This window comes from Barbus barbus, assembly GCF_936440315.1.
Source record: "Barbus barbus genome assembly, chromosome: 16".
NCBI classification, from domain to species: domain Eukaryota; kingdom Metazoa; phylum Chordata; class Actinopteri; order Cypriniformes; family Cyprinidae; genus Barbus; species Barbus barbus.
In genome coordinates, this window is record NC_136744.1 from 21,491,336 (window position 1) to 21,514,460 (window position 23,125).

The following is a 23,125-nucleotide window of genomic DNA, read 5'->3' on the forward strand; positions in this document are numbered from 1 at the left end:
GCAGTCCCAAAGAACTGAGATCAGATGTAATAGATTTAACAGCCAAAATAACTGATAAAAATGCATTTTTTTATTACATTTTTTTATTTAAAATAAGTGAAAGTGAAGTGACATACGGCCAAGTATGGTGACCCATACTCGGAATTCGTGCTCTGCATTTATCCCATCCAACGTGCACACACACAGCAGTGAACACACACACACAGCAGTGAACACACACCCGGAGCAGTGGGCAGCCATTTATGCTGCAGCGCCCGGGGAGCAGTTGGGGGTTCGGTGCCTTGCTCAAGGGCACCTCAGTCGTGGTATTGAGGGTGGAGAGAGAGCGCTGGACATTCACTCCCCCCACCTACAATCCCTGCTGGCCCGAGACTCGAACCCGCAACCTTTTGATTACGAGTCCAACTCTCTAACCATTAGGCCACGACTTCAAAATAAGGAGTATTCAGCCATGTTGAGATCACATGACCATTTTGAATACTACCCATTTGTTCATTTCTGCAATGGCACTGGTAAATGCTACAGTACATATACTGTCCTTTTTTATTTGTTGCTCAGATCAGAATCAGAATCAGAATGTGCTTTATTGGCCAAGTATGTTTACACATACAAGGAATTTGTTGTAGTGACAGAAGCTCCACAGTGCAACAGAGAGACAGCAACAGGACAGGATACAGATAATGAAAGAATAATATACAAATATTCAAATGTGCAATGTACAAAGCAGCAAAAACACAATATATAATATAGACAACTATGTATGTACAGGTCAAGTATGTGCAAATTAGAAATGAGAAATAAAAATAAAATAAGTGAGTGTGGTGAATGCATAGTGTATTATAGTTGTGTCTTCCACGTTTATTGTCTCATATTCATGAGATGGATTGCCTGACGGAAGAAACTGTTTCTGTGTCTGGTTGTTCTGGTGCTCAGAGCTCTGTAGCGTCGACCAGATGGTAACAGTTCAAAGAGGGAGTGTGCTGGATGTGATTTTGAGTTATTTTGAGTGTGCTGGATGTGCTCAGAGTGATTTTGCCAGCCCTTTTGCTCACTCTGGATAAGTACAGTTTTTGGAGAGTGGAGAGGGTTGTACCAATGATTCGCTCAGCAGTCCGGACTACCCTCTGTAGTCTTCTGAGGTCAGATTTGGTAGCTGAGCTGAACCAGACAGTTATTGAAGTGCAGAGGATGGATTCAATGCAGGGCTCGCAAAATCGCTAGCCCGACGTCCCGGGGCTATTGTGTTTTCATGCATCACTGTCCTGCCCGACGGGCTACCTTAAATACAGGGCTCCCACGCAATGTTCCCTCTAAGCTGAGCGCGCGCGACCACGCTCTTCTTCCACCGCTGCCGCGCAGAAGAAATAATGTTCCTCGCGCACACAAAAATGAGTTGGAAAGCCATTTGATTGAAGCAATGCTCGGGCAAACAGCTGTAGAGCTGATGTCACGACAGAGTTAGAACTAGTGAATGCGGTTTACAGGTTTCAGAACGATGCGAGTCGCTGTAGAAACTGAATACTTAAATGGTTGCGGTACGCTCAACACGAGAGACAACGCAAACACAATGACATGTGAAATAAAACGTCCTCATGTATTAAAGAAGAGTGGCTTGACTAAGTGCTGGAAATAGCGGAGGATGGGCAAAGAACGGTAACAAAACTCTGAAACATGTACAGTCACACACAAGAGTATTGTACAAACATAAATTGTACTTCATAACGATGTTTAGACAGAAGAATTCATATGTTCACGTTTTTTTATATTTAACTTACTGATCTCAGATTAAGTTTTGCTTCAGTTTGTATTCTATTCTATTCTATTCTATTCTATTCTATTCTATTCTATTCTATTCTATTCTATCAGTTTAAATAGTTTGTTTTGATAATATATTATGTTAGAGCTATATTATAAACCTGATAAATAATTGACCTTGTTTTTGAGTCTTTGACTTTGAGTCTCTTGCTCATCAAGGCTGTATTCATTTAAAAAAATACAGAAAAAACAGTCATATAGTGAAATATTATTGCAATTTCTAATATTGGTTTCCTATTTTAATACCTATACTTTAAAATAGTATTTATTCCTGTGATCAAAGCTGAATTTTCAGCATCATTACTCCAGTCTTCAGTGTCACATGATCCTTCAGAAATCATTCTAATATGCTGATTTATTATCAGTGTTGAAACTGTTGTGCTGCTTAATATTTTTTTGGAACCTGTTACTTTTTTCTTTGATTCTTTGATTAATAAAAAGTTTAAAAGAACAGCATTTATTCAAAATATAAATATTTTCTAACAATAGAAGTCTTTACTATCAATTTTATGCATTTAACACATCCTTGCTGAATAAAGTTTATTGAAACTTTCTTTAAACTTTTTTTAAAGTATCTTTGAATAGTTTATATTGTAACACAAAGTCTCTATTTTGACTAAACACTGTTCTTTTTAACTTTTTATTTAAAAAAAAAATACAGTATAAAAAAATAAATAAAGCAGAACAACTGTTTCCAACATTGATTAAAAATCAGCGTATTAGAATGATTTCTAAAGGATCATGTGACTCTGAAAATACTGATTTGCTTCACAGGAATTAATTACATTTTAAAGTATATTAAAATAGAAAACATTTATTTTAAATTGCAATAATATTTCACAATATTATTTTGTGAAATAATATTCAGTATTTTTTATTAAATAGATACAGCCTTGATGAGCATAAGAAACTATTGATCCAAACTTTTGAACTGCAGTGTATTGTACAGTAAAAATGTTTTCTCAGGTAACCTAAAATGTACATCATTTAGTTACATCAAGGGTCAAATCAAATATAAATAGCACATTAAAGTTAAACGTTACACACTTTTTTGTGTGCATGCTGTACAGGTCTGGTATAAAGAATGCTTTTGCTCAGATGCCCGAAATGTCCACCCAATAGAGAAAAGTTTTGCTCAGCAAGAAAAAAAACATTGCTCCCACGGGTCCTTAAATTTGATGCAACTAAACTGAAGAGTTTTTAAGGCCTTAGACAGTTTTAAATGCGTTAATATATAAAATAAATATATATATATATATATATATATATATATATATATATATATAAGAATTTTTTTTTCAAATTGCCTTAAATAGATTTTTAAGAATTCTGCAGATACCTTGTAAATAGTAAAATAAAACTCTTTCCTTGATATTCGTTGATATTTGTGTATTGAAAATGTTTTTGATTGACATGGTTTCATGCTGTGAGAAAAGCCTTTTGTAGACGTGAACACACGGTGAATAGGTTTTTCCGCTGTAGAATTCTCTTTGTGATTCCTGAAATGCTTGAACAGAGATACAAAGTCAAATTTTATCAAAGTGTGTGTGCGCTTTTCTCCATTATTACGCCAACAATCCAGTCAGCAAGTTAGCAGTGTCTCTGTTAACCCATTATGTGTCGTTACGGCTGACTTCACCTCACAACTTGTATCGAAAGTCATTACGTGCTTAGTTGATTCTTAAGTGCAAAGATAATTGCACCAAGTCGAATGAAAGTACTTTGATTATTGTCTGCCGGTTCCTCTGAATTCTAATAGATCTAATTTTACCTTTCCAATCCATCATCTGAGCCTCATTTCTCTCCTAAATGAACTAAGCTTTAAATGCACCACGATGAATGAGCAGGTGCCCCCTTAAAAGTAATGATAGTGTAAAATGTAAGAAGTTGTGTTAACGTACCAAAGTATTGTTGGGTCCACAAAATCCTTTGTGTTTTTCACTGCGTTTGTTGTTTCTCATTGCTGCATCACTGTCACCTGCCACAAGATGCTGTGCTTCTTCTGAGCTTTTATCTGTCTGCTCCCAAGCACAAGGTTGCAGGTGGAGTCTGGGTTGTGGATTCAGTGGAAGTGCATTTCTGCCCTGTCATTCTTTAATCTGCTGTTGGGATATTTTAATTAGTCTTGACTCTCATTCTCTCAGAAGTGTGCTCTAGTTCATCAGGGGACCCAGGGCCCAGAGTCAACACAGTCCCTAACCACAATTGTCATTAAAAAAGAGACATGGAGGTCATCAAAACAAGAAGTGAGCTTAATTATTTACCATGCCCATCTAACGGCAAGGAGTTCAGAATATCTAAAAAGTTATGTTGTATGATATAGGACTAGGAGTTTAAATGTTTTATTACAGAATTTAGACAAATCTGATCTTTCAGCCTTTCTTTAAAGGAATAGTTCTCCCAATTCTGTATTTTGTTCTTCCACAGAATACAAAAAGGACTTTTTTTTACATCTTTATTTATTCATTTATTTTTTTTAACCTTCACAAAGATTTTTTTCAGTTCAGTTCATAGTGACCGCATGCTGTCAAAGTCAAAAAGAAAATAACAGTTCATTCAATTTCGGAAGTTTGAAGTTGGTAAGATTTTTTCTTTTTCTTTTTTGAATAGTTTTTTATGCCTACCAAGGCTACTTTTTTGTTTTGATTTTTTAATAACAAGTAAAAACACTAATATGTATTCAGTAATATTATTGCAATTTTAAATAACTGTTTTCTATTTTATTATGATGAAAATATAATGAAATATGAAATTTTATAATGAAATATAATGTAATGAAATTTATTCCTGTGACAAAAACTTTCTTCGGTGTTACATGATCCATCAGAAATAATTCTAATATACTGATTTCTTATTATTAATGTTGAAAACAGTTGCTGCTTAATATTTTTGTGGAAACCATGATATATTTTTTTTCAGGATTCTTTTTTGAATATACATTTTGAAAGAACAGCATTTACCTGTTTCTTTTGATCAATGTAATGTGTCCTTGGTAAAGAAGTGTTAATTTCCTAAAAAAATTAAAAATAAAATAAAGAAAAGGTAAAAAAAAAGAAATACAAATGACTGACCTCAAACCTTTGAATGGTACTGTATATTCTGGCTCTTCTGAAGTCATATGAAATCTTTATCTGAAATTCAAGTCACTATTAACAGCTCTCAAATCAAATATAGCACCTTTGGTGCTTTCTTAACGTCATGATGTTTGGCATGATGCTGTTGACATCCAGCCTCAGCCATAGTGAATAATGTCAGATTTCTATCAATTTCATCACACACAACTATCGTTTGGGTTCAGAAGACTCTAATACAGAAGCCGTAAAAGAACAAATGTGGCAAAAACTTTGTAGCCGGTGGTTACTATGTACTGTTATTGTTGTGTGTTTTTTGGAAGAAATAACATTATTTTGAAGAGTAATTCATGACAGAATGTTCATTTCTAGGAGAATGATTCCTTTAATCTGCCTGTTGACAATGTGTTCTTTCCAGAGAACAATATTTGTGTGGGAAAGTCTAGAAATGGCAATCATAGACAGTGTGCAAGTTCTGCCAAAGCAGCTCGCACATCTAAATAAGGTGTCTCTTTACTTTGATGTGTATGCGTCCCTTTGGTGGAGCATCATTTGCTGCAGAGGGGCTGTAAGAACAGAAGCCGTGCTAGTCTCCCCCAAGCTGGCTGTTTGAAGGTGACGTTTGATGTACCTCATGATCAATCCCGGCGCCAGCTGCCTTACCTGTCGCACGCTGCGGCGGTAAAAGAGGAAGCGTGGGAATGGGGCTGTGCCGAACGAGCGATCTGTCCTGCCCCCAAAGAGCTTTAGAAAACTCAGCCCATCAAAGCGACGGACGGGAGGCCCTCCTGCCGAAGTTCTCACCCACCTCACTTTCTTTTTTCTTCCAAAACCTCTTGGTTTGCTTTGGCTTTCATTTAGGCTAAATTCACACATCAAAGGAGCCAATACGCGAATGTTAAATCGATCTCAGACGATGTTTTCAAAAAGCCCGGATGGCTCGCATTATCATCGTGAGTATTAACAAAACATGTGGTTCAGGTTTCAGTAGGATGGTGCTGTTAACATACATGTTAAAACCATATATAATGCCTCGAGTTAAACCGAGCACAATGCTAGCATGTTGAAACCATATCTTTTTAGGTTTCCATCCTCCCCACAGAGTTTCCAGCAAGAAAAGGAGAGGAAGTCGGCCCTCCGAGAGTAGCACCGGGAGACCCTGCTTTTCATTATTAATGGCTGTTGACGGTAGCCCATGGGTGGCGGCTTGTGTCCGTTGGAATAAGATAAGTCCCTGCTGCCCGCACCTCTGTCCTCAAGGCGGCCGACGCATGTAAAACAGTCTCGGCTCGCTTGATTAGAACGAGGCATTGAAGAGAAGAAATGCTTGAGAGGTCGATCGAGTAAAGTGAGCAAAAAGGCATCCATATTCAGAGCCCATGCCTTCCGCCCTCCCTGGGCCCATTCTCTTATGTAAGTGCCCTTGACAGACTCGTTGTGAAGTGATTGTATGCATTATTCCTGTTGATTGAGTTGAGGTGCAGGCCAGACACATTCCTGAGGGCGATTGCTCGCCACACCTAGTGAGCCTCTCCTTTTTTCGATGGTCTTATCTGCTCTTCCTGTAAAAAGAATTCTTGACGGCTGTACAGAGAGAGACGTTTTCCCCTCCTTTCCATTCTCACTTCTTTCAAGCTTTGACAACCTTGAGACGACAGAGTTGCTCTGTATGTGTCTGTGTTTTTCTTCGCTCAATTATTTATTTATTACCAGCTATTTGGGTGTTGAAATCTATGCAAATGAAATTCTGCCTGTCTAAAGAACAGCGTATAATAACAGAGCTGAGAAAAAAGGAGGTATGTCCCCTTTACACAAAAGATGTTATAAGCGAAGCTGTGTTCATTTGCATGATTAAGCTATGGCGGATGTTTGAACGCTTTAGTCCAATCCAAACAACGCAGTTTATTTTACGCTACAGCTAATGTGCGGAGAGGGAAGCCTGAACAATAGTTGCATGCACCTTTATTATTCGACATTAATATGCATGGTTCCACGTTACAAGTTGCATTATCTGTGCACATCGATTTGTGGCCGGCACATGAATAGAATAGTAAGCATGTAGACCGCAGACGTGCAAGACAATATTAAGAATTGTTATGGTTACATGAACTTCGATAATCAGTATAAAATCAATACTTCAACACCCCAGAAAAGAACTGTTTTACATTTTCTTTCAAATTGAACATTTTGACAAGGGATTACACAAACTATATATTTTCTTCCTGCGTTTGCAAAGTCTGAATATTGAGGAACCATTACTCTAGTTTTCAGTGTCACATGATCCTTCAGAAATCATACGTTGATTTGATGCTCAAACATAATTTCTTCCTATTATTGGGATTCTTTAATGAATAGAAGAAAGTTACAAGGAACAGCATTTATTTAAAACAGAAATATTGTGTTGTAAATGTCTTTACTGTTACTTTTGATCATTGTAATATATACACATCACGATTAATCCCATCTAACATTAACGTTTTTAAATATACTTTTATATTTAAATAATTTCACATTTAATCAAATTAATGTAGAAACAACACAAAGACAGTATTTTTAATATTTGTTTAATGGCATCTTTTTTTTTTTTTTAAGACTGAAGGCGAGTATCACTGATACCAATACTATTAATGTCTCTAGGAAATAGGACTAATATTTAGTCATTGACTGTCTGCAGTGTTGATAATACTAACATTATAATTGTCAATTTTAAGAGAGCTGTAAATTTTAACATTTATTAGACTTTAAAAAATAACTTCTAATTTAAGTGAGCTTAATACAATCTTCACATAAACTCATTATAATAAATGCCATATTTACCTGTGCCCTTCAGCAAGTAGGAAATATACAGAAATTGAATAAAGTTATCAAACATTAAATTCTAAATGAAATGGATGAATCCTTAAAGCTACAAAAGTTATTGATTTCCACTTTTGTTCTTTGATTAATAGACATCACAGCAGCTGGATTATTAGGTTATTTGGCTGCTATTACTTTAAGAGCTGCCGCTGCTGAACATGACGTGGATCTGACACACATACTCATAGTTTCATTCACGCTTTAATATGAAATGAAAAACACCATACACCACACAGAAAATTAATTTTTACCGACATATGGCCTGACAACATCTCATTTGACCGCAGTTAACTGTTGTTCTACTGAAGCTGCCTCGTCACCTGTACCGTTTCTGCGCTTGTTTAATTAGCTCCTGTCACTGAGGTGAAATTGTGTTCGCATCTGAAAAGTTTCATGTTTGATGTGGTCGTAAACATGTTCTGCGTCTAAATAAATGCAATTCTTGTCAAGAAAGACACAGTAGCAGCAGTTGTGAGTGGGGTGGTCAACCATAGCTCTGCCCCTGCGTTAACAATTTTTAATGCCATTAAACTGGAAAAATTAATCACCTGCGTTAACACTCTAATTTTGATAGAACTATATAAATATTAAACTGTATTAATTAAGCCGAACACCAGTTACTGCAGTTCATGGAAACATAGCAATTGTTAATGGCCAGAGATACTGGAATCACTGTTAAACGTGTATCTTCACGGGGTTCATTCAGCGGTCAACACTCGAAACACAACCATAGTGAGAAAACACTTCCCACAAACAGAACCGTAAAGAAACAATCACAGGTATCGCTCAGAATAATGGCTCGTTCCCCCTCATCCTCACTGGTGAGTGCTGGTCAGTCTAGCTGGCTAAATATCTTTATGAGGTGAATTATACGACCACCTCAGTGCCTCAAGTGGGAAATTACAGTAGATAAGTCAAATGGAAATGCTTGAGAAAAAAAGGCAGACGGGGAAGCTCAACAGCTACGGGTTATGATTGCCAGTTTATCTCTAGGGCATGGTGGACTTCCTTACTAAAGCACTGTCCATGACCCACCAGTAACCCTGAACACATACATAAACACACTTTCTGTGAATTCAAAGGTTGATCTGTCCACGTTTTTGCTCATTTGGATGGTCCCTTTTTCAAATACTCGACAACGGTTTGCACAATAGAGCACTTTTTCAACCATGATTGTTCCATTTACTTGTGTGAAAGGATCTAATTTGTCCCATGCTCCTCTAATTACATTTGTATTCACATACACCACCTTAAAGTTATATGAACCAGTGATCCTCTTCTCAGCTGAGAGAGCTGAGATTATTAGGAGTGAAAACCTTCAGGGATATGAAGAGAAACATCACTTGTCAATCATTGTTGTTGTTGTTGTTTTTAATGTCTCCACCAAGCATACATATTCCCCTGGGTGCTGTTTGTTTGCCAGGTGAATGCATAGAATAGAAACAGGCCATCATAAAAGAGTCTTCTTAGTGCACATTTGCATTTATCATTCTGAAGCTAGCCAAGCAAGAATAATGATAATCTTTTGTCAACATGCCCTTATTCATGCATAAGTAAAAGTAATGATTGTTTTCATCTCAGCATTGTCTAATCTCATAGTCAAGCCAATATTTTTCGGGCCATTTTTAGTGTTGTTTCAGTTGTGTGTTGTTTTACACACAAGTAGATGAATGTTAATGATAAATAACTTTGTGCATGGGGTTTTCTCTTTTTGTGTGTGTGTGTGTGTGTGTTGTTGTTGTTGTTGTTTTATTTATATAACACAATAAAAAAATGCTTTTTGGTTATTTATATGTCTCAAATATCATGCAGACCCCCCCTCTTGCTACCATGCCATATGTTGTGTATATGTTGCGTTTTTCTTTTTCTTTTTTTTTTTAGAGAAATGCAACATATACGTTCTCCTGGAAGCACATTTTGTAAAACAAAAATGGAATGCACATAATCAAAAATAAATAGCATATTTATGCAATTTATGTTTTGCTTATGTACACTTCATTTTTGTTTTACCTGATGGGCTTCCAAGAGAACAAGTATGCACTTTCTTGTTTTGAAGGAAAGAAAAAATGACCTCTTGATTATATATACATGTGTAGATATCATGCACATGTTGTACGAGCATAGCTTTAGTTTCATGAATTTATAAATGGTCTGTTCTGGTGCTCCATCCTCTAATTGAGGAGTTGTTGCTCTAGTGGTCCGGAGGTTCATGTATTATGCATAGAAAACAACTGGGCGCAGGCTACATTATGGTCCCATCATGCTAGCCGGGTCCTGCTGGTATGGGGAGAGATGATATTTCATATAGTTACAGCCTCATTAAGGGGCCACACTAACGGCCAGAACACACACACCCCGGACAGCATGCTGTTTAAGCAACACTGCTGATGTAGCCATGACCCTAGAGATCATCGCTGTGAGTATTGTCTTGTCTCATTGTCATTATCTGATATAAGTGTTGTAATCCTCAAAACAACACATGGTACGCTGTTCCGAGTGAAGAAAAATAAATGAAATGTCTTCATTTTTTTCTCTCTTGGGAGAGTTCCCAAACGACCTTCATGTCATACTGAAATTTTCTGTAGGTAATCACCGATGCAAATACTGCATTGCAAGGGATGTCAAATTAAAAGCGCATATTTTATTAATCTTTAATAGGCTATTAAGTGAGGTTTGTGAATTTTGTTCTTTAAGGTGACCTAGTGAATAGAGTGAAGTTTCTATTACAATTTGCATAAGCATTATGTGTCTTCCATAACGCTGTCTGCATTATGTTGCCCTGTTGCCCTTACGTTGCCCTGTACCTTACATGTGCAATGACAATAAAGTTGAATCTAATCTAATCTAATCTAATCTAATTATGTCTTCCTTAGAAATGTCCTATTTTAAGAGCGAGAGTGAGAGAAGCTATTGAAATGTGTCTGTCTGTACACCCTGAAAGGCAGCTTGTCATTGGTGGATAGAAATGACAACTGGTGAGAACACATCAATAATTGACCGAGCTTTTATTCATAAAGAACAGGATTATGTAATGAGAAAAGCACTCAGACTCCCTCCTCACACTCCCAGCTCTCATTTGCCGAACCACTAAAGATAGAAATCTTTGCCTGAATAATGCAAACACGCTCCTCATTCCTGATCCTTTCTGTACACAGACTTTAGCTGAACAGATGTGTGCCGGCAAAGGGCAATTTATACATGTGACAGTCTCTGCACATTCACCACGACAGCATTAACAGCTGATCTTTGGTTATGTTAACTGTGTACAAAAGACAGAGCTGTGTACAAAAAAACATGATGTTATAATAAACAATAGAGAGAAAATCATACAGTATGTCCTGTCTGTCTATCTATCTATCTATCTATCTATCTTAGATGCAAATGTATTTAAAAGGTACAGTACTCAGACGATTTCTGTTTTCTCTAATTTGTTATTAGAAATGAGTTATTGTGCCAGCACATTTATATTTAGATTAGTTCTGAATTAACAGGATATTTCAGGCTCTTTCATCCTTGTCCATTTGCATTATGTCTGTAAGCTCAGAAAAGAAGATCTGGCAATTATGACAGCAGATAGTTACTGTACATGCTCAGATATACATCTTGTAAGACTTTCATCTGCAAATAATCTGTTATTTCAATAACAGATGTTGATATGTTGCATTCACTAACTATCAGTATCAGTACTTCACTATCACTATCAGTACTTCCAGTACTATTCTGAGAGCTGGGGCTAAAGTAGTGTGCTGACCAGACATGAGTTAAATTCTCTAGTCACTGAAAGTGAGAATGCACAGTGTGGAACAATAGCAACCAATCAGAACGCACTTGGTATTTCATATACAGTTATGTGCAGCATAGTTTGGACCAATGGGATTTCAGTATAGGCGGGGCTACTCAGTGTGACACAGCAGGAAGAGAAACAGAGCAGCTGACAAAATATCACTTGTGGTTGCACCTAACCAAAACCATTTATATTTCCCTGTTTTTCATCTCAAATGCACAGCTAATAATAATAAAGAGTTCTCTGTGAAGTTGTCTTGTTGCTTGTCTGCTGTAAAATGCTGACTTGTAAAAGAAGCGAGGGCCACAGAGGCAACGTGAACAGGCCTAGCAATGCGACCTGTTTATTGTTATTAATTGCCCACTGCCGCCCACCTTCCAGGGCCTGGAGGAGTCAGACAGCAAAGGCTACGTTATTTCTCTCTCAGACTCATGCACAGCTTCCTTAACTCCCCTGTCATCACTGCAACGATTTAATTAAACCAGCCCGCTTCCCTCAGCCTTCTCGCCTCAGACCAGCCTCACGCTGACTGACAACCAACACATTACTATGCACAAGCAGCAGGAGGGTGGCTACGAGCAGATATGAATGTATGAATAGATAGGATAAAAGGATGGAGTAATTGATTTTCTATCTGCTCTTCCATTTCATTAACTGAATAAATGTACTTGATTTTGGGCAGTTTCTGGCTTGTTCAAAGCAGCCCCTTTGTTCCATTGTTGGTTCTTGTCATTGTTGGTTGACTCTTGTTTTTGTAGCGTGATAACGTTGCAGAAAAATAAGCTGTTTTGTACCCAGTAGAATTGGGAATGTGCGGGTGCGTTCCCATGATCCTCTGCAGTTCTGAAACAGTTCTATTTGTCATTCTCTTGTATGACTTGCCTTTGAAGATATGACAGGAAGCTTTGTTTTGTTGTTGTTTGTCATGTGGGATTTGTCCTGGTGTTAAGCAGTGTCACAGTTTTAATTGAAAATTTGTGTTATCTACAGTGGCACGTATTTACATTACGAATTATACACACAGAGGTTTAAGTTTTTGACATTGTATAGACATAAACCACTCTGCTTTTTTCTTCTTTCAGATGTGATCCATACTGTCGGCCCAATCACCAGAGGAAATGTGGGCCAGTCCCAAAGAGATGACCTTGAATCATGCTACAAATACTCCCTCAAGCTGATGAAGGACAATAACTTGAGATCTGTGGTGAGTATAAAAGCCTTTAAGACAGACTTTACAAACAGTCCACTTCAGACAAGCAGCTCTGTGACTCGGTTGATGCTTCAAGACCGTGATTTGAAATCTTGAAGTCGATCTTGAAGGTGATGTTGCTGTAAGACATGCTCCCTTGTTTGCGCATTTGTTGTCAGTCGTTGGATGGTTGCAACACAGCCTTTCAGCAGGACCTGAGGAAACATTTTTGATAAAAATACAAACAGGCAACATTTTCTGCTGGTTTCCACGAGGGTTTTAGTGGTTGTGCTGTCGTGCCCTCCTCAGTGACTAACAGTTGCTCTTGTTGTTGTTGCAGCATTAATTCTCACATTTTTTAACATGAATCTGACAGATCTAAAGCCAGATGTTGAACGTAATTCACACTTGGGCAGTTTTTACATGCTTTGTTTTGTTTTAGACAGTCTTTGTCTTTTGATGAAAATATTTCTTAAATGTCCTTAAATATTTCATCATTTCATATTCATTGCTTCTGTTTTATAAATGCATGTTACTGATCTTATTGTGAATAATTCATCAAGCATGTGTCAATTTTATTTGTACATTCTTTTGGCCTCTTTTTTTGTGTCAGTGTCGTAACTTGAACTTCTGATGAAATGGTAGAATACTCTGGTGACGTACAGAATGTCAATAATTTAGTCTGCGTAAAACCCAATCTTTCTACCTAAATCTACCTCAAGCTCACATTCAGCTGACCTGCTTCCGTTCAATAATCAACCGATGCTTAGCATCAAGTCCCAGTCATACTTTTTCTTAATCAATAGTCCATTGCACATTACAAAAAGATCTATCACTACTTCCGTTTCATCAATATTTTTAATTTAGCCAACTTTACTCTAAAACTGAGAAACGAAAATCTCAGCAATTGAAAATAACATTTTGTTGAGAAAATGCTAAATTAAACCAAATATTCAAACATTCCTTAGCGCACAATTGTACCACAGTAATTTTGTATATTTTTTGTGCTTTAGTTATCCATTTAGATATCTGTTGTCCATGTTTTAAATGTTTTAGTGTGTTGTTATATATATATATATATATATATATATATATATATATATATATATATATATATATATATATATATATATATATATATATATATATATATATATATATATAACAAGCGACTTACAAATGAGGACAACGGAAGTAATCAAAATTGAACAAAAGAGCAATGATATGCAATAGAAAAAGAATAGAGCAAGCTAGTTAGACGCCTTTTTTGCTTTCGTTAATTGTATAATAAATAAAAAGAAAACAAATAGTTAGAATACAAAAAGATTAGAGAAGCTAGTATTTTTTTTTTAAGAAAACAAGCAGTTAGTAAATGAATAGAGTGCAAGTCTAAAAGGGACAAGTAATTATTATAATTTTTTTTTTAGGAATACCTAAAACAATTAGACACAAACGTTTTTAGTGCATTGTTAATGTATTGCGGTGTTATTTTTTCTTGTCATGGTTCTCTCTACAGTGTGTTTTGATTAAAGTCTGTTAATTATCATCATGATGTTCATTTTTTGGTGACATCTTAAAGGGGTCATATAATGCCCATTTTCCACAAGTTGATATTATTCTTTAGGGTCTTCATGAAAAGTCTGTAACATAGTTTGGTTAAAATTTTTCAAGCGGTTTTGTGTCATTCTCCTTTAAATGTTAATTAGCTCTGCTGACTCCGCCCCTCTCTTCCGAGCTGCTCTCTGAGGGATTGTTTACTTTTGCCGCATTCGTTAAACTTGCTAATTAGCACATTATTAGGAAAGGCGATTTGCAAAGATTCATTTAAAAAACCTTGTACTCACCTTTTCTGGAGGTGAAGCTGGATCATGAATGATTCGCGCGAACATAGACACATTTAGGTAGATCGAGGGCGCATTCCCTTCAGAACCAAACGTAATCCTCTTCAGCTGCTCAGATGACGGAGTAAATGACGACTGCTATGTTCATTATTACATCCAACAACAAAACACCTCAATCGCTTAGGGGTCATTCTTGTCTACATCTGCTCCGTCGGTGAAACAGCTGATGACAGCTCACTCAGGGCGGGTCTGAGGTAAGATACCAGTGCAGTCTGTGCTAAAATGCTACTGTCAATCAAACTATTGTGGGAGGGCCTTCGTCCGTGTGATGTCACACAGACAGATGGCTCGATTTGAGAAAGGGGTAAAGATTTTAGTAGATTTAAAAACAAAAACAAAACAAAAAAACACGGGGTGGATTTGTTTCATTATAGGGTGGTTGTGTACATACACTGCCAACACACATTTCAGTTCTAACAACTTGTAAAAGTGCATGTAGCATTATATTACCCCTTTAATTATTGCTGAAGAACATTGGATCAGAACAATTTTAGTTGCATTGCTATATTTTGAGTGCAATTACTCAGTTTGATTAGCTTTCTCTTGTATATTTAAGTGTCAGGATCAATTATTGCCAACTAACAGGCAAAACATTTCCCATGAAGTCATGGAAGGAAATTGATTTTTTTATTCTTAGTAAGTCATAACAAAGGCGTTAGTTTGCTCTTTAGCTTTTAAAGAACCATGCACACTGTATGTCTTACAGACATTGAAACAGCTGGAATGGATAAGGCTCATATTTTCCATATTGCAACTATGTTCAGATTTTTTCTCAGCTCCGTAAATTACCAGACAACCTCAGGCTTTAATGAAGCTGGCTAAAGACCAGCAGCTTTGGACCGGGAAGATGTAGAGTCTGATCGTGCGCTGTTCCAGCTGCTGACCCTATCTCCACCATCTGGTGCGCATGAGTTATGGATCTGCTTTAATCCATGGTGGCCACAACCAGAGGGGCCGTGCGCGAGACAGACCAATCAGCTCCTCCATCCAGACCAGCAGAGGCCCATGAGAGGATCTCTCACAATTAGCCATGATGAGACGGTCTTTGTGGGACAAATCGCTAACTTTGGCACTTGACGAACCGCTTTAATCTCACCGTGAGGATGGAGAGGTCTGGCGTCATCATCATTACAAGGTTGGAATGGCATGATTAAGGTTGCACGGATTCACTTCTGGCTGCGAGAAATGCACATGCCTGCCACGAGTGACTGGGAGTTAAGTGCTAATTAACGATTCTGTTTACTCAGTTTTATCTTATGGCATACACAGACCTTCACCACTGCAGCCCATGTAGAAGGTCATGAATGAGTCTTGGGGTTTGGGATGTATATTTACTCCCAAAGCATAGCCCAGAGATTCTTACAGGCCTCATTAGGTAGCAGAGGAGAAGTCTGGAAAGGGGCCGTGAATCCTTCGCTCTATATTTCTTTCCCGTTACAGTACCCGCTCTCTTACATGCACATTCCACACATGTATTTAGCTTCCCTTCTCTATTTATTTATTCAATAATTCACATATTGACATGAAACAGTGCTCTGCTTTTACTCTAAGGCAAGTCCGGTTCGGTGGGACATGTTTAGACAGCTGCTACATATTATTGCTGCCCGTTTTGATTGACTGATGTCTGTCCGGTGAGTTTTGCTAGCCGTTATGCTCGAGTGCTTTAGTGTATGCGCACATTTAGTGTTAGTCGCAAATGGTGAAATTATAAAGATTCCCACATTTTTATGGTCTATGTCGGTGGCTGATTTATAGCAGAGGTTCCAGACCACTTGCCTGGTAGATTAGTGCTAAACTCATTGGAGAATCTGTCACTTAGAAAGGAAGGGTAAACTTTTTTGCACATTATTTTGCACATTCCTCTTAGTACTATTTAAGTCAACAACATACTGACCTGCACATTTATATTTATATTTTTTATCTATCTTTTTATTTTATTCTTTTTATTTTATTTTATTTTTTTTTATTTTTTTCTACTTTTCTTCTCTTAATATTTGTATACTTTATAATTGCACTGTCCTTGGAGCGGACCTGACCTACATTTCACTGCTGGTTATACTCTGTATAATTGTGTATGTGACGAATAAAACTCTTGAATCTTGAATCTTGAATCTTGAAAGGGTAGTGGATGTTTCTAGAAAAGGAACAGTTCACCTAGTGGGAAGCCGTAGAATTGCAAGGGGATTTGAAACATGAAGGAAAAAACTGTAAAAAAACAAACATGTGCAACAAAAGATGGGAATTGGATGAGCTCTCGAGCTAATCCTTGTTCTTGAGAGCCCAAAGACAGCCCCTGAGGCAGAGAGAGATCTGAACGTGCTGCAGCCCACATGTGCTGCGCAGATAAATTCCTCTTGATTATCTCAAGCGATAGGGTCCCGTGAACATATTTTTGGACAGGAGGAATCCAGTGCTGAGATGTTAGTATGAGGACCCTCACATTGTCGCACCCCCCCCCCCCCCCCCCCCCCCCTCGTTCCTGAAAGCATAGTTGAAATTGTATGAATACATGAGTGCAAGTTATCTGTGGAAAGAATCTTAACATAATTTTGTGAATTACAGTGAAACTCTACTGTCATTATCAGTAGTAGTAATAGTAGTGATTTCAGTAGTAGTAGTGCTTCAGTGATTTCAGTAGTGTTTTACAGTAGTAATGTTTTGTTTCTGAGCACCATATGTCATTATCATTTATACCATTTGTATTACCCTGAATATCTTTAGACAGGTGTGTTATCTGCAGGAAAGGTTGGAAGGTAAGCATTGATGTGCTTGTCGCTTGCCAACAAACACTCCTGCAGATTGGGATGAGTAATGTTTTACTGGAAGCGATAGCTTAGGGCACATTAGTTTAGCATGACACCTGTGTTTGCTCCGTGAAGCTGAATAAATGATGAGCTTCATCTTTAGAAATGACAAGCTCTCACAGCCAAGATGCTTAACCTCCAGAATGTGGTTTAACACTTCTTGGACCAGGAGCAAGGGATGGAGGACTCTCACTCTTCATCTCTGTCGGGTGTTGCTGTTTCTGCTCTGTTCCACATCAATGCTGGGAAAGATCCGAAGTAAACCTAGGGAGGGTTTGAGAGCAAGGATGCGTTTGATTATTACAATTCAGTGTTATTGATCTATTATTTTGCATTATTTATTATTTAATAGTATTTATTAATATTTAAAATTAGATTTTATTTTTATAATTTAAATTTTAAGTTTTAGTTATGTAGTTTTGTCATTTTTATTAGTATTGGATTTAATTTTAGCAATTTTTAGTATTTTTTAGACTTTTGTTTCTGTAAACTACCAATGCAGCATTTCTAGTTTTCGTTAAAGTTTTTTCCTCTAATATATATTTTTTTATTTTATTTACAATCTGTGCATCGATCTGTCTGTCTATTATTCTGTCTATAAGTCTACAAACTTTGCAACTTTATGGCTTTTTAAACTTTTTTTTTCTTTTAAATTTGGCAGTTTCTATACTTAAAAAATAGTAATGAATTTATTTGATTTTCAGTTTTTGACTTAATAACTTCCTCAAACCACACTCAAACATGCCTATATATAATGCCAAACTCTTATTATTCTACTTATTCTACTTTTAGTACTTTTGTGTTTTAAAAGAAGTGTGCTGCTGTGTGTGTTTGAGAGAATGTGATTAAAATCCGGCATATCCGGTCACACGGCTCCCATGTGAACCTCGGATACACACTCCCACTCCTGTGCTCGGCTCGTTTCTGCGACCGAGTGAGCAATCTGTCACGTTCCCCTGGAGGCCCGTTGGAGCCACGTGTGACCGCGGCCTGGTCTAAGGACATCAGCAGAGCTAACCGCACTCCAGAACGCCAGCATGGGGAATAGTGGGAACTGTGGCTCTGGCGAAGTGCATTTACCATGCACCCATGAAGCCACAAAATGCTCTATGGTGCTGAGAACCGATAATTTACGGTGGCCCTTCTCTCGATCGGCTGGCTAGATAAAAAAAAAAAAAAAATTGCTGCCGCAAAGGCCTCTGCTTATGTGCACCCTTAGCGGTAGTTGCTCATATGGGCGGTGCTATGATAAAATGAAAGGGACGGGTGAGTACAGATCGCAAAATCAGTCAAGATAATAAAACTGTCTGAACGACCGGGGTGGGAGGAGTTTTGCTCTAGTGTTCTGTCAATATGTATGAGAGCCAAGAGACATTAAATGCACGAAACTTGCTGGGGTATTTTGGGACAGCGAGAGCTTTGGAAGCAGTAGAGGTTTTTTGTAGCATTGTTAAAGAGCGAAGACTTGATAACAGTTGTGAAGATCAGAAAGAGAATAGAACCGCATAGCAGACAGTGTTGCTGATAAAGCATTCACACTTTGTGATTGTCAGTTGTTGTTTTTTTTTTTTTAAGTCTGAAGCACCTAAATCACTGGTGGAAGAATGAAAAACACTTGCTATTTAGCTACTCTACCGTTCAAAAGTTTGGAGTTGGTAAGACTTTAAATAGTTTTGAATAAAGGCTCTTATGCTCACCAAGGCTGCATTTATTTGATCAAAAAACTATTTTACAATTGCAAATTGCTATATGAGAATCAAAAAATTAATGCAGCTTTCCTCATAACAAATTATTATTTGCAATAATGATAATATAATAATTAAAAAATAAACAATTGATTATTTAAGATAATTATTTATATTATTATTTATGTAAGTCTTTTTTACCCCCATCTTGGTGTTTTATGTGCCAAAATTTGCATAATCTGTTTGAGATATGGATATTGGGATCTTTTCATATAGTGATATTTCTCTCTTTTTTTTATACATTGAATTGTAGCAGAGGTAGTTGTGCATGTATTTGCATGTAAAGCAATTCAATAGTCGACCCCTCAGAAAGCAGCTCATCTCCACATGGGCTTATTGAATGCCTGAAGCAACTCTAGGTGGTCTATAGGTCTCTTGTCGTCATTAGCCATGCCAGCCCGTTCCCATTCCTCTCCTGTAAAAACAGCCAGTCACTCCTGCTTGAGGACAACGCCATCTGGTAGCCATTCCCCACTCCAAAGCGATTCGTTTTCCCCCAAACTCATAACATACCCTCCAGTCTTGACCTTTTACAAAGAGAAATAACTGTTTACCCAAAACATCATCGTCTCATTTTGCATGGATTTTTTGTGTTTTTGCTCATTATATGACATTTATGTGAGTTTTTAAATTTCCAACCCTCTTATTTAGCTTTAAAGAACAAAACTGCCATACTAAAATGGTCTGTTATGAAAATATCTGGGAAATAAGTGAGATACAAAACAATGAGGGTTTTTTCCCTTACATTGGCCCATTATAAATATCCGATATACCTCAAATGTGTCTGTTGCACCGCTAATAGTCCCATGAGTAACGGACCTCCGCCAGGTTTTCTAAACCCACAGGGAACCACAAGTAGGTGCTTTCCACAGTGCTACATCATTGAGATATTTTGGTAAATACGTATTAAACAAACTCCTGGGCGGTCTACTTTCATTTCGTAAGGAATAAAGAGCCGGGCAGCATTTAGTGGCCTCTCTTTTCCCAGACAGATGTGTAATCATAGCACTAGCTTACTTTTAGATTGTCTCGTAACCACAAATTGTTGATTGAAATACTGAAAGCCCAGAAGAATGAGTGATTGATTGGTGTTGTGCGGTGAGATTGAGTGTCCAGTTTTAGATAGTTTCAAAGTTTCCATTGGATCTGTGTTGTAAGATGTGATGATTTTTTGGGTCTCCAATCCAACTACCATTTGGTGGGAACCCCTCAGCTTATCTTCTTATATATTTAGAGTCGAGAGACTTTACACCTTGTCCCAGAGGGGGGAAAAAAGGCTTTTTTTTAAATATAAGGGTATTTCAAAAATGTAAATTCTGTCATCATTTCCCCACCATAATGTTGTTCCAAACCTGTATGACTTTTGATAAATGTCTTAATAAACATTTTAACTGTTTTTGTCCATACAATGACAGTCACTGGAGTCCAAAACAACATTATTAATTTTTCAAAATATCTTTTGTGTTCCACAGAAAGTCATACAGGTTTGAAACAGCACAAGGGTAAATGACAGAATTTTCATTATTGGATTAACTATCTCTTTAAAGCCAGCACTGCTAAACGGTGGGCCGACCACATTATGGGGCTAACGCTAAAGCATTCACAGGTGATGACTGGTCACTCCTTCATCTAGCTCAAAGGCTGAATTCTAATGTGGTGTGACTGGATCAAGGCTATTTCACTCCTGAACAAGTGCTCCATGATAAGAGAGCTAATTCTTTGATGCAATCGTCTGAGGATAGAGAATCAATCACAATGGTATTACCTTCAGTGTTTGGGAGCAATTTCTGACACCATCTCATTTACATGGTGCTTAATCGATGCATTTCGAGGGGCATGCATAATTAATAACCCTAGGCGTGCATGAGGTAATTAATAATTGAACTGTATGATTTTACTCAGCATTGTACCGAATCGCCTGTGGTGATGTTTTATTGCATGAACATGTCCAGTCATGTTCCAGCTTATTGTAACAACAACAACAGAAATCTCCTGAAAACGATATTATAAACACTCCAAATGCAGGAATGGACCCCTAAAGAGTTTTATCACAGCACTTAAAACCATCGTGCCGCTTCATTATTTATGCATTTAAATGTTCGCATGTAAAACCGCCACCCCATCCTCTCTCGCTTTCAGGGATTCAGCTCCTCGAGTGATTAATTAATGTACATTTATGTGCTTAACGGATCGCGCAGCAACTTTCTCTCCGGCCCTTTCCCCCGTTTTGCTCATAAATAATTGTCACTGTACGTAAGTGGCACCGGCTTTGTTTCTGGAATAGCTGTGAGTGGCATAAAGCTTATATTGTGGTTGTGCGCGGGCAGCTCGTAAGACAGCTAAGCAAACGCAATAAAAGCTTGACAGTATTGAAGGGTTTATGGGTAGGTCCATAAACATTTTATTCTGTTTCCGCTGATCGACTTTTAATGCTTCTTTACTGGAACACTCCGGCGTTTTCTTTTGCTCGCGCGTGCTGGGATATTGAACCGTGCGATGAGCTGTAATAAGCGAAATTATAACTTTTTTAATTTCATTATTTTGCTCACTACATTGCGGTAAACTTAATCAGGAGATCATGAGGCACAGCGCTTTGTTTCCCGTAAGCCATATGCGTGAAGATGAGAGCTTTGGCAATGAGCAGCAGATTTGAATGATGATGTAAAATTACTCGGCTGCAGGACCTTTTTATCTAGGAACACTCTCGTGTTTATGGTTTTAATATCCGCGTTTTCCTGAGCAGCTGTAATGGCAACGCCGTGCTCTCCACCGGAGTCAAAACGTGCCCCCCTCCAGACTTCTGCGGCCAAGTTTGTTCCCTCTGCCCTACATAAAAACACCTACATGCATCTAAAAGGTTAATTAGAGTGAAGCTTTAAAAAGGTCACAGTGTCACTTAGTGTTGTCTTAGTTATTTATCTGATCCAGAAACACAGCCAACAGTAAGCCAATTAGTTCCAATTAGGGCCGTGGCGTTCGGGTTGCCTAGCACGTATTAATGAAGAGTTCATCTGTGATTTCCATGGCCGCCCTTGCTCTGAAAGTGACGAATTTGTGAAATTGCAAAGTGGGGCACGGAGGAATCGGTGCATCCCTTGACATTTCACCCCGACCATCCAGGAGCTGTAGTCAGGTTTGGTGTTGGCCTGAAATATGGAGGTATGTAAAATGTGACATTTTACTCCAGCGGTCTAATCAAGGCTGATGAAGGGGCATAGTGGGGGAAATAAAACATGTAGCCAGCATGCGGGGTGTGGCTAACTGATTACGAGCCTCAGGGAGCCATCTGTGACTGTGTACTATTATCTTTCTTCCTTTTGGAGGTAATTTTAGAGTATGTGGGGGGAAAAAAACTGGCACTGAGCTATGTGCGACAAAAGTGAAACAAAGTTTGAATCGGAAAAGTTTATGCCAGTGGACTTTCTTCACCTAAATGCACTTTGCTAGGCTTTGATATGTGGTGTCTGTCAACTTGTCGAGTGAATTCTCAGAGGAGGAAACTTTTGGGATCATCTAGTGAATTTCAATTGTTTGTATTCCTCTGCCACACCACAATAGGATCTACAGCCAAGAGGTTGTCAGTGGAAGATGTTGATTAAACAGATGTTGGTCTCAGTGGCTCCGTGTTAGACGAAAATTCCACAATGAGTGGATATTAATTAGACATTACCAAGGGTGTGTTTCACATTCTGAAGCAAAACAAGAGACTTCATCTCCTTTGTGTTTCACAATGACACATGGCAAGAGAAAGTATTCTGCGTGCCAAAGCGATTCCCTATGGCTCGTATAGAGAGATATCACTTGAGAATCAGTGTTTTTGATGATACACATCAGTGTTTTTGATGCTGTATAATGCAAGGCTTTTTATTAAACATATTGTAAATGAAGTTTAATTAAACGATTAATAGGTACTTTAAAAGTTTGTTTGGAAAATAATTCATTGTTTCCTGTAATTTTGGG

At 37.8% G+C, this 23,125-nt stretch overlaps 1 protein-coding gene across 2 annotated transcripts in view; it reads left to right on the top strand.

Moving 5' to 3' along the window:
• Window positions 1-23,125, top strand: part of LOC306882082 (ADP-ribose glycohydrolase MACROD1-like) — a 576,444-nt gene that overhangs the window by 372,165 nt on the left and 181,154 nt on the right. For both annotated transcript variants that reach the window (XM_079436537.1, XM_079436538.1), the window contains one exon: window positions 12,609-12,730. In XM_079436537.1, the coding sequence (XP_079292663.1) occupies window positions 12,609-12,730 (122 nt within the window). The remainder of the gene's footprint in view (window positions 1-12,608; window positions 12,731-23,125) is intronic.